Below are 13,442 nucleotides of genomic sequence, written 5' to 3'. Positions count from 1 at the left end.
TATTAGTGAAACTAATCTCTTTTGAGAGACAGACAGACAGACACGGGGGGGGGGGGGAGAGACAGACACGGAGACGGAGAGCGCGGGGATGAACATGGATCTGTACTACCCAGGATGACATAGGACTCCTGGGTTCAAGGCATTCTCCTGCAAGCTGTGTCACGTACACTACTGTGCCCAACATTGGGTTAAACCCTAATCGTGATTAAATTTTCTATTAAATGTTCCCCTAAATATCCTCTAGTAGTTACAGTTGAATGGTTTGTATATCTAATTTTTCTGAGGGATATACATTTAAAATTTCTCAGTTAAAGAGGGTAGAGGATTTACTGGGGTTTGTTTTGTTTTGTTTTGTTTTTTTAATGGCATTAGGTAATCTAGGCATGGTGATACATGTCTTAAACCCAGCACATGGGAAGCAGAAACAGTTAGATCTTTGATATTTTGAGGCCCATCCTGGTCTACATAGAGGGTTCCAGGCCAGCCAGGACTACACAAAGACACCTGTCTCAAAAAAAAAAAAAAATGTATATACCTAAAACTCCCAAATGCATATGAAAGAAAAATAATTGCAGAAATAAATAAGAATTCACAATTATTGTTGGAGACTTCAGTATCCTACCATCAATAATGAATCAACCAACCATGAAGCTCAGCAAGGAAACAGGTTATAAATGCTAGCATAAGCACTGGCCAAATCTATAGCCTTCCAGATCTAACAGACATCTGTGCAGCACTTCACTCAAAACAGCTAAAGTGCACATGGGACATTTGCAAGAAGGTATAGCATAGATAAAAGACATCCTCAGTAAATACTTTTAAAGTGAAATTAGGCATGGGGGATGTAACTCAGTTTGTAGAATGCTTGCCTGGCATCTATCCCTCGCACTACACAAACAGGCATAATACATGCTTATAATCCCAGCATTCAGTAGGTTAGGTAGGAGTATCAAGTTTATCGTCATCCTTGCCTACATGTCAAGTTCATGTCTGACAGCGGGTGGTGGTGGTGCAGCCTTTAATCCCAGTACTTGGGAGGCAGAAGCAGGAGGTCCTCTGAGGTTGAGGACAGCCTGGTCTACAGAGCAAGTTCCATACAGCCAGAACTACACAAAGAGAGAGAGACCGTGTCAAAAAAATGTAAAGGTCGCCAGGCAGTGGTGGCAGACACCTTTAATCCCAGCACTCAGGAGACAGAGACAGGTGGATATCTGTGAGTTTGAAGCCAGCCAGGACAGCCAAAGCTACACAGCAACCCTATATCAAAAAAAACAAAAACAAGCAAAAAAAGGAAGGAAAGAAAGGGGAAAAAAAGCCATATCTGAGTAAGTTAATAAAACTAAAGGACTAGGAATAGTACATTACATAATAAGCTGCTTCTGCCATCTCTCTGACTCACTTGCCAATACACAAGTAAACTCCCATGATCAGATTTGCTCCCCACTGCCACAGCAGGGAACATAGCCGAGTATAGGCACCCTGACCTATGTAAGGGCATCTTGATGGTATCGCCTACAGTCTGTATCACTGTGGAGAGACACCAAGTCATATATAAAGGCAGGCCCATCAGAATAACAGATGATTTTTCAGTAAACAAAGAGGTTTTGAGTATTCTGAGTAATGTATTTCAAATTCTGAGAAACCACAGCTGCCCATCCAGACTACTGTCTCAGCATAGCTATCTGTCATGACTGACAGGAGATCACCTGCCATGGTAAAGACAGGCTAGAGGAAGAAAGCCCTACAGAGGCCACTAGGAGGAACTCTTCAGACTTAAAAGAATAAACACACCAGAGATGATGCTGGGAAGTAGATAATGCAAATGAAGAATAGAAAAAGACTAAACCTACAAAATCAACAAATTACGAGACACAATACACACTTTTCCATAATAATTTTGAATACTACTGGCCTCGATTTTCCAATCAAAAGACACAGACTAACAGACTGGATCTAAAACAAGATCCATCTATTTGTTGCCTCCAAGAAACACATCTCACTATCAAAAATAAACTGTCATAGGGTAAACAGCTGGGAAAAGGTATTCCAAGCAAAGGGGACCAGGAAACAAGCAGATATCCTTATTCTAATGTCTCACAAAATAGGTATCAAATGCTAACTATCCAGAAGAAATAAAGATAGTAGAGATTAGTTAAGGGAACAATCTATCAAGAAGAAATTAGTCTAAACATATATGCAGTGAACACAGGTACACCCAGCTTCATAAATAGTACTAAATATAGGTGCAGAAGAGATGGCAACACAAGTACATGCTTGTCACGCAGAGGATCTATGTTTGGCTCCCAGCACCCATGTAGTGGTTTATAACCATCATTAATTATAATGTAAACAGGGGATCTGACATCGTTCTCGATTCCAAGAGCACCAAGCACACACTGGTGCACATGTATGCATCAGACAAAACACTCATAAAATAAAAATAAAGTCTTTTTAAAGTAACAGGGGCTAGAGAGATAGCTTCATGATTTAAGAGTACCTCCTCCTCTTCTAGACGGCCTGAATTCAATTCAGCACCTATGTCAGATGGTTCACAACTACCTTAGCATCAGCCTCCTCTCCTGGCATCTGCCATATCCACTCACATGGCATACACACACAAACTACACACCTGCATGTAAATAATAAATAGTTTTAAATATACACAGAGGTATAACAACTACTACTAGATGGATAACATAAACTAAATGTTTCTAACAAATACAAAACATTCCATCCAATAATTACAGAGTATACATTCTTCTCAACAGCTTATGGTACTTTGTCTAAAATAGGTTATATATTACTACATAAAGCAATCCTCAATAAATATTGGAAAATTCAAAAAAAAAAACTCTTGTATTCTATCTGATCAGAATAAAATAAAGCTAGAAATCAACAGCAAGAGAAACTACAAAAAAATACTCATTAGTATTAAACAATACCCTATTGAATAATGAGTTGCTGAATAAATAAAAAAGAAAAAATCCTAAAATTGGATGGAAATGCAAATACAATATACCAGAACCTATGGAATGCAAAAGGTAGTCCTAGAAAGGATGTTTCTGGTTCTAAGTCCCTAAAATGCAATTTTTAAAAAAACAGATCTTAAAGCCTTTGAAAAGCAAGAACAAACCAAACCCAAAAGCAGTACATGAAAACAAACCATCAAGATCAGGGCAAAAGGGCTGGAGAGATGGCTCAGCAGTCAATAGTACTGTCTGTTCATTGGGAGGTTGAGGTCAAGTCCTAGCAACCACATAGTGGCTCACAACCATCTATACTGTGATTTGTTGCCCTCTTCTGGCATGCAGGTGTACATGCAGATATATATTATAATATAAACATCTATAGTAAGCAACAAGATTGAATCAAATTTTTTAATGAAAATAAAATCCCCAATAAAAAATAGCCCAGGTCCTGGGGCCGGTGAGATGGCTCAGAGGCTAAAAGTACATAGTGTTCTTGCAGTAGACCTGACCCATGTCAGGTAAGTTCACAGTCACCTGAACATCTGGCTCCAGAGAAGCCAATATTTCTGATTTCCATGGACTCCTACCCTAATCATACAGACACACAAACACTTAAATTTTCAAAATACATTAAAAATTATTCTCTAAAAAGAGTAGCTCAGGTTCAGATGGGTTCACTGAAGAATTCTATCAGACCTTTAAAGAATACCAATCCTTCTCAAATTATCCCATAAAAACAGACAAAGGAAGAACATTTTTAAACTCTTTTTGAAGTCAGTATTATCCTGGTACCAAAGCCAAATAAGAACACATACATAAAGAAAGCTTTAACCCATTTACTATAGCACAGACCTTTGTGCCCAGCACCGCAGAGGCAGGTGGATCTGGTAGTTCTCAGCAAGCATGGTCTATGCAGAGTTCCTGGCCAGCTAGGGCTACATAGTCAGACTCTGTCTCAAAAAATAATTTTAAGGTTTCCTTGATGAACATAGACACAAAACTTTTTTTTTTCCGAGATAGTGTTTCTCTGTGTAGCCATGACTGTCTTGGACTCACTTTGTAAACGAGGCTGTCCTTGAACTCACAGAGATCTGCCTTGCCTCTGCCTGACTGCTGGGGTTACAGGCCTGCACCCAGCTGCAACACAAAACTTTTTTACAAAATAATTTACAAACCATTTTAATTGGATTATTTGGTTTGTTTATGTCTAGTTTCTTGAGTTCTTTATATATTTTGGATATTAGCCTTCTACTGCATGAGGAGTTGGTGAGAATCTTTTCCCATTCTGTTTTGTCCTATTGGCAGTGTCTTTTGCCTGGAGAAGCTTTTCAGTCTCATGAGGGCCCATTTACTAATTGTTAATCTTAGAGCCTGTGCCATCAGTGTTCTGTTTAGGAAGTTGTCTCCTATGCCAATGTTTTCAAGACTATTCCCCACTTTCTCTTCTATCAGGTTCAGTGAATCTGGTTTTATGTTGAGGTCTTTGATCCACTTAGGCTTTAGTTTTGTGCATGGTAATAAAATATGGATCTGTTGGCATTCTTCTACATGCAGACAGCCAATTAGACCAGCACTACTTTTGAAGATGCTTTCTCTCTGGTATTATCAAATATCAGGTGTCCATAGGTGTGTTGATTTATACCTGCGTCTTCAATTCATCCAATGAATTTATCCCTGATTCCATTTATCAATCTGCCTGTTTTTATGCCAGTACCATGCAGGTTTTACTACTATAACTCTGTGATACCTCTGAAAGTTCTTCTATTGTTCAGAATTTTTTTTTAGCTATCTTAGGGATTTTTGTTGTTGTTTTACTTTTTATTATTTGTGAATTTAATGCTCCCCAATCACACTCATCTCCCCATCGCTTCGTGTTCACCTTCCACCCTTGCAATCTCCCCACAAAAGAAAATAAAATAGAGTAATATAATAATAAATGTCACAGTGTGTCATACAGTATATCTTTTTCCACATAGCTTCACTTGCAAATGTTCACTGCAACGAGTCACTAGTCTGTTTCAAGGCCTCTGGCTTCTACAGCAGGATTCCTCCTGGATCTCCTGGTGTTGCCTGTGACATGGAGATCCTACAGCTTTGGATCTGCAGAACCACCCCCTTTATATGCTCCAGCAGATCACAGATGAGGGAGATGTTGGATTGGGCCAACTCTAATCTCTGAGCCTGGGTGATAGCTGAGTTAGTCAGGCCACCAGCTCTTCGGCACTTGCACCATAAGGGCTCCAACATGCCTCCCCGCAACACACACACACTAGCTCACCCAGTGCCGTAGCCAGCAAGGGGCATGGATAGCTCTCCTACTCTCATGTCCTCAGGGCTGGCTCAACCTGCACCTTCACCACTAGGATCAGTTCTACTGTGCTGCTCAAGCAGGTGCAGGCCCTGCTCTCCCAAGTGCTACAGCTGGTGAGAGACAGAGACAGATCTCCCACTCTCATGACCTCTGAGCTAGCTCTCCTGCCTGCCACAAGGGGCACAGGAGGGCAATCTATCCATCCATGCCCCACAGCAGATAACAAGTGGGGTCAGCTCAGCCCTTTGGTGGTAACAAGGATTGTAGGAGCCAGAGGGGTCAGGAACGCTAGGAGAAACATGGCCCGCAGAATCAACTAAGCAGGACTTGCAAGGGCTCACAGAGACTGACACAGCAATATGGAGCCTACATAGGCAGGGAGACTTGGAAGAGTAGAGGAGGGGGAAATCCTTGTTGGAATGTATTGTATGAGAGAAGAATTTTTTAAAATTTACAAACCAAATTTAAGAATAGATGAAAATATCATTCATCATGATTGGGCTGATTTCATTATAGTTCAATATTTATGTAAATATATATGGTTCAATATATGTAAATCAATGAATAATACATCATATAAATGGACTCAATAGACAGAGAAAAGGCTGGAGTCAGATGAGCCATGTATACTCAGTGACACCAACCACCACACAGAAACTGGACCTTCAGTGCTTTTATTAGGTGCACCACAGTGAGAGGGGTGAGAGGGTTGGGCTAGTTTCGGTATGAGTGTCTGTAGGCCAGCAGTCTCAGGCTGTAAACATCCAAGGGGAGGAAGCTGCAGTGCTAGTCTTTACACACGGGCCAACCATGTCTGAACACTCATACTTGCAAGCACTATCAACATTCACATGCAGACACAAGAAGGCTTCACCAGGTTCAAATAGGTACACTGATCTTTGACGTGGCCATATGCCAATATCAAATAACACACAACCCACTCAGGGCTTCATCCAGTCTTTACATATCCACTCAAGATTATATAGCCATCCTGCCAAAAGCAATCTACACCTTCAAAATACAATCCCAATAAAAATTCTGTTTATCACAGAAACTAAAAAGGTACCTTTAAAATTTATATTGAAGCACACAAAAGATATTGATTGGATGGCTAAGCAAATCCTGAGCAAAAGAATAGTACTGGAGATATCACCTTATCTGATTTCAAGCCATACATGGTAATAAAAAAAAGCAGCATGATGGCAATAAAAACAGACACAGATCAATGAAATAGACTGGAGGATCCAGGAATGTATGTGTAACCACAGCTACCTGATTTTTTTTTTACAAAAACACCAAAAATACACCCTCAGAAAAGCATCTTCAACAAGAAAGAAAATGGATATGCACATGTAAAAAGATAAAAATAAAAATACTCATATTCCTCACCCTGCACAAAAGTAACTAATACAGATGACAAAACAACCCAGTGGGAAAGAATAGTATTTTCAACAAATTATGCTGTGACAGCATACATCTACATGCCAAAGCATAAGTGTGAGCTCTTTCTTCTTATTTTTCTTTTATTGGAAATAACTTTTTCATACAATGTATCTGACTATGGCTTCCCTTTCCCCAACTCCTCCCAGACACTCCTCCCCTCCATTCTCTTTGAATTCACACAAAACAGCCTAAGAAAAAGCCCAAGAAACACAGACACACTCTGAGGCACACAAGCAAATCCCATAAAAACAAAAAACCAAAATCCGTAAGATCTACATGAAGGGGGTGGGGGGTGAGGAAGCACTGACAAAGCATTATGAGACAAAGAAACTCCAAAAATACCATCGAGTTCATTTTGTGTTAGTCATCTGCTGCTGGGCATGGAGCCTGCCCTCAATAGTAATCTGTATACCCAACAGACTCTTAAATCATACATAAAGTTAAAGTCCCAGTGGATCACATACAGAAGCTACAATGTGAGACCCCCTCAAAATAAAATAAAATAAAAATCAAGGAAAAGCACTATTATGCTTTAATTCTAGAATTAGAGAAAATACCAAATTATAGGTTAGGAAAAGGAACCTTTACACGCCCACGATTTGAGGCAGGAGGGACGTCACGTACCGCTGTCCAGCTGCTCAGGAGCTAGAGCAGGAGTATCACATGAGCCGGAGTCGGACACCACTGTAGATAACACAGTAAGAACTTATTTAAATAAATTAATACTTAAAAAGGAAAAAAGAAATTCAAGGTCAAAGAATTATGGAGAGATGGTTCAGTTGGTAAATTGTTTGCCATGCAAGCATAAAGATGTGAGTTTGTCATAATGAGTGAGTTAACCCAGAAGCAGAAAGACTCAAATGGTATATACTCACGTATATCAGCGTACTAGCCCAAGGGGCATGTCTTCACTTACCAGGAAACTGGGACAGAGGCGAGGACATCCTATTGGGACTCTAGATGAGAGAAGCATGGGAGATTAGCAAAGTAGAAGGATCCAGAGGGTCCTAGAAACCTACAAGTAGAACATTATGATAGGCAAATTTGGGCCCAGGGGTCCTGCTCAAACTAAGGCATCAGCCAAGGACAATACAGGCGGTAAACCCTAAACCCCTACCCAGATCTAGCCAATGGTCAGAACATTCTCCACAGTTGAGTGGAGAGTGGGATATGACTTTCACATTTGACCATGTCCCCTGGAGGGGGAGACCTGGTGGCACTCAGAGGAAGGACAGCAGGTTACCAAGAAGAGACTTGATACCCTATGAGCACATACAGGGGGAGGTAATCCCCCTCAGGAACAGTCATAGGGAGGGGAGTAAGGGGAAAATGGGAGGGAGGGAAGAATGGGAGGATACAAGGGATGGGATAACCATTGAGATGTAACAAGAATAAATTAATTATTTAAAAAAAAGATGTGAGTTTGATCCTCAGAATTCATGTTTAAAAAAAAGTCAGGCATGTCACACACTTGTAATCCCTGTGCTGGGGAGGTGGAGATAGATGGATCTCTGCAGCTCATTAGTCAACTAGCACAGCCTACTTAGCTAAGGACAGGCCCTGTGCCAAAGGTAGAAAAGCAACTGAAGATACCCAGTGACCTCTGGCTCACACACACACACACACGCACACACACACACACACACTGTACCTGCTGTAATGCCCTCCTTCTTAGGATACTACTAAATAATGTGCCATGTCAAAAGCTGGGGAAAATGAGATCCAAGAGACACAATATGAAAGGAACTTCAAGAAGAAAATGTGAACCAGGCATGGAGACCAAACAGACCATAGGAAATTAAATCAGAAGGAACCAAAGAGTATTTCAAGAAAATCCCACTGATTGTGGATCTAAATAATTAGTGGCGATTTGAGGGCTGATGTACTAACAAGTAAACAGGAAACAAATAAGAGTTAAAAGGAATCTATTGTTATTAACTCTGAATAATGAGCAATTTCACTGTATTAAGTGTAAATGGAAGTGATAAAGGCCAAAATATCATCTGTTGTATAAAATCAATATACAATTCTTGAAAGAGAAAAATGGAGAGAAGCATGCATGGGTTTTTGCTCTGAAAATACCAAACAAAAGGCAAAATATTGGCTTCTGGAAGTGACTGGTTCTGGGATTTAAAAATAGAAGTTATAAGGGAGCTTCCATTGGTTTTTGTTTTTGTTTTTGTTTTTTTTTTTTTCCTTCTTTTTTTCTTACATTTTTGGTTGTGAGCCTATCCTTAAGTAGCTGAGCCATCTCCCTAGTCCCCCCATTGTTTTTTCTAACAAACCTTGATAAAGTGGGCATAATTAGTAATACACATGTAAATCTACTTAAAAAGAAACTTGGACAGTAGTAAGTGAATAAATAAAGTACCTCCACCAGAAACGGCTCAGGATTAAGAGCACTGTCTGCTCTTCCAGAGGTGCTGAGTTCAATTCCCAGCAACCACATGGTGGCTCACAACCATCTATAATGTGATCTGATGCCCTCTTCTGTACCTGCAGATGGAACAGTCACATACACATAAAATAAATAATTCGTTTTATAAATAATTTTTTTAAGTCTCATGCAGTGGCCAACTTTATTCAGAGCCTTAGAAAATTTTTACTCTTGAGGGTTAAGAAAGGTCATATGAGTAAAGTCCAAGCTGAATACAATCACAAGGACAGGCTGCACATGGCAAAACATGTTTTTCTATAGAGGCATACAAGGGGTAGTTTAAACATTTAATTGAATAACAACAGCAAGCAATGAGTAATCTGAAGTAAACTCTCCTATCCACTATGCCTGGTAGTAGCACAAAAACACATTCCAAGAATTATTTCGTATTTTGAAGAAACTGAGGCCACAGGACTCTTTTCTCCTTTTCTTGGAGTATTTTCACAAACACTCAGAATTCTCCTCACAAGACTCTATTCCTGGACTGTGTTTCTGACCATATCAAGTATAATTGTTTAGTATTATACTTGGACAGTATAAACTTGGACAGTAGTAAGTGAATAAATAAAGTACCTCCACCAGAAACTGTTTAGCACAGTAATTCTGTGCTGCTGTTATATTAATAGGCCACATATGATATTTCTTAGCAATAGGGTCCTGTGTTTATCTGTGTCTTAAACTTTTCAACTAAAGCAGAACTACTAAAAAAAAATCTGATTAAGGAAAGTACAGATTTCCTTTGTAATATACATACAAATTTCTAGAAATACATCAGACATCTACTTGTGTAAGATGAACCGTCGTGGGATCATGAAACCCTCAGTGAAAGCTGTATTCCTAGTGCTGTGTAGACGAGTCCCACTGCTAACTGCCAACACACCTTAGACACAGGCCTCTTCCCCTTACCCCAGACACGTCACCATCAGTAATCTGTAGTTTATTGAACTATTTCCTATTAGTAAACACTGCGGTGAAGGAAACAAATGAATAAGGGAACTTTATTTTTAATTACTCTCATTACAAATTATGTCTGTTTCTTACTCTTTGTAGTGTGTGTAAAATTAGGTGAAGCAAGGAGAGACACTATAACTGCCTTTATTCTGTAGGTCAGTGTTACCATTTCTTGATTCAGTGCACATTCTTCTATAAAAGCCACAGAATGAGATGTAACCAATCCTCAAATTATTATGGTATGCAGGTGTACATGCAGGTAGAGCTCTCGTATACACATAAAATAAATAAATCTTTTGGGGGGGTAGGAAAAACTCTACCAGATCCATGCTAATGAGTGTTTTTTACCACCTAGTATTGAGTATTGGTTCCGCTGCATGGATGTGGACGGTGATGGCATACTTTCCATGTATGAACTGGAATACTTCTATGAAGAGCAGTGCGAACGGATGGAAGCCATGGGCATCGAGCCCTTGCCATTCCATGACCTGCTGTGCCAGATGCTTGACTTGGTGAAGCCAGCTAGTGATGGTGAGACTGAACGAACAGCAGTTTGCATTGTCTACCATTAAACAGAATGAGACAGAGCTCTGCATCACCCTGATGTATTTAGCTTCCCAGCCTTGCCTTTACAAGCTTCCTGACTACAGAAGAATTTCAAGTTTCTCTCTCCTTCATTTTGAGCATCAACTCCATATTTAAGAGATGGAACTTTCCATAAAGGAAGAAAACAGATTAGTGAGAGCTGTAGAAACGAGGGGAGGACTGTTTTGTTGTTTTGTTTTTTTGGAGATTTATTTATTATTATGTATACAGTGTTTTGTCTGCATGCACACCTGCAGTCCAGAAGAAGGTGTCAGGTCACATTATAGATGGTAGTGAGCCACCACGTGGTTGCTGGGAACTGAACTCAGGACCTCTGGAAGAGCAGACAGTGCTCTTCAACACTGAGCCATCTCTCCAGCCCAGGGGAGGACTTCTTGATGGATACAGTTCTTTGCTGGGGAGGTTACATAATATTATAGTGTTGACAGTGGTATAATATCATAAGTGTACTTAAAACCTACTGGCATGTACAAGTTAAAAATGATTCACCGGGGTTGGAGAGATGGCTCAGAGGTTAAGAGCACTGTTTGTTCTTCCAGAGGTGCTGAGTTCAATTCCCAGTGACCACATGGTGGCTCACAACCATCTATAATGTGATCTGGTGCCCTGTTCTGGCGTGCAGGCAGAATACTATGTACATAATAGAGAAATAAATAAAGCTTTTAAAAAATGATTCACCTTGATTTTTAAAGATATGATTTATAATAAAATGGACATACACATATACTTTTCAACATCTTTGGAGTTTGGGGGTTTTGTCAAAAGAGCTATCAGTGAAATTTACAGGGTATATTTGTTTTTTCATAGGCAAAATAACTCTACGAGATCTGAAGAGGTGCAGAATGGCACATATCTTCTATGACACTTTCTTTAACCTGGAGAAATACTTGGACCATGAACAGAGAGATCCTTTTGCAGTGCAGAAGGTAACAGTATGCACTGAAATTAAACTCTCAGAGCTGGAGTACCAAAGGCTATATATATGCTGTGCATTAAATGGTCTGCGCATGTACGGACTCAACTTTTCTTTTTTAGGTCCAGGATTATTATTCTTCTTTTTAAAATGTTATTTATTCAATATGCATACAGTGTTTTGCCCGCACACCAGAAAAGGGCACCAGATCACATTATCGATGGTTGTGAACCACCATGTGGTTGCTGGGAATTGAACTCAGGACCTTTGGAAGAGCAGCCAGTGCTCTTAACCTCTGAGCCATCTCTACAGCCCAGGGATCTCACTGTTTAAAGAGAGAATATCTAAAATACTTCATCAAATATGAAAAGACACAATTAAGTCTCTGAAGCAGAAGGGAGGGGAGAGGAAAAGGGATATCTATGAGTTCAAACCCAGCCTCATCTACCTAGCAAGTTCCAGAACAGCCAGAGCTACATTAATAAATACCAAGCACCTACCAAGAAGAGACTTTATACCCTATGATCATATACAGGGGGAGGAGGTCCCCCTCAGTCACAGTCATAGGGGAGGGGAATAGGGTATAAGTGGGAGGGAGGGAGGAATGGGAGGATAGAAGGGATGGGATAACACCTGAGATGTAATATGAATGAATAAATAAATTTAAAAAAGAAAAAAAAAGAAAAAGGTACTAAGCACATCTCATCCTACAACCAGTCTTACAGTTTGGGTAATCTCCACCTCTGAGTCCTTTATATATATAATCTTGAAGCGAGAGAGATGGCTCAGAGGTTAAGAGCACTATCTGCTCTTCAAAGGATCCTGAGTTCAAGTCCCAGCAACCACATGGTGGCTCACAACCATCTATAATGAGATCTGGTGCCCTCTTCTGGCCTGCAGCCACACATTTACAAATAATAAATAAATCTTAAATAAAAATTAAAAAAAAAAAAAAAAAAAAGAGCCTTGCTGCTCTTGCAGAGGACCTAGGTTCAGTTCCCAGCATTCACATGGTGATTCACAACTATCTAACTCCACTTTCAGAGGATCCAGTGCCCTCTTCTGACCTCTGCACACGCTGGATGTACACAGTTCATATGTGTACAAGCAGGCAAAACACTTTAAATCTTAACTTTTTTGGGTTTGTGTTTGTTTGTTGTTGGTTTTTTGGCTTTTGTTTGGGGGTTGTTGTTGTTGTTTATTTGTTTGATTGTTTGTTTGTTTTTGAGTCAGGGTTTCTCTGTATAGCCCTGGCTGACCTGGACTTGCTTTGTAGACCAGGCTGGCCTTGAACTCAGAGATCCGCCTGCCTCTGCCTCCCGAGTGCTGGGATTAAAGGCATGAGCCACTGCACTGGCCCTAAATCTTAACCTTTTAAAGAGAAGATCATGACCAAAAAGTGTGTGCTGCTTAGCACATATAACTTCCTAATTTCAGGTGTGCAATCACTGTGGGAGTGTTGCTGCCTTAGTCCCTCTTTTACTAGGTTAGAACACTTTTCAGATAGGTTTTCAGCAACATACATTTGTGATATTTATACCATAAAAATGCCTATTAAAAGCATAAATATGGCTACCTACAATGTTTTTCTCTCTTATTTCCTCCTTTTCATCAGGATGTTGAAAATGATGGCCCTGAGCCCTCTGACTGGGACAGATTTGCTGCTGAGGAGTATGAGGCTCTTGTCACAGAGGAATCCACCCAGGGGCAACTCCAGGAAGGGTGAGTGCATCTCTGATTCTTACAGGACTCTGGCAGGGCTGCCCATGTCAGAAATACTAAAACTGCCATTTAAATTTCTTCTTTATTTGT

General features: G+C 40.1%; 1 protein-coding gene across 2 annotated transcripts in view; it reads left to right on the top strand.

Moving 5' to 3' along the window:
* Positions 1-13,442, top strand: part of Ppp2r3a (protein phosphatase 2 regulatory subunit B''alpha) — an 89,044-nt gene that overhangs the window by 61,154 nt on the left and 14,448 nt on the right. For both annotated transcript variants that reach the window (XM_051140636.1, XM_051140637.1), the window contains exons 10-12: positions 10,467-10,642; positions 11,525-11,643; positions 13,246-13,352. In XM_051140636.1, the coding sequence (XP_050996593.1) occupies positions 10,467-10,642; positions 11,525-11,643; positions 13,246-13,352 (402 nt within the window). The remainder of the gene's footprint in view (positions 1-10,466; positions 10,643-11,524; positions 11,644-13,245; positions 13,353-13,442) is intronic.

This window comes from Acomys russatus, chromosome 32, assembly GCF_903995435.1.
Source record: "Acomys russatus chromosome 32, mAcoRus1.1, whole genome shotgun sequence".
NCBI classification, from domain to species: domain Eukaryota; kingdom Metazoa; phylum Chordata; class Mammalia; order Rodentia; family Muridae; genus Acomys; species Acomys russatus.
Note: the sequence above shows the minus strand (reverse complement) of the source record. Positions and strands in the feature narration are given on the sequence as shown.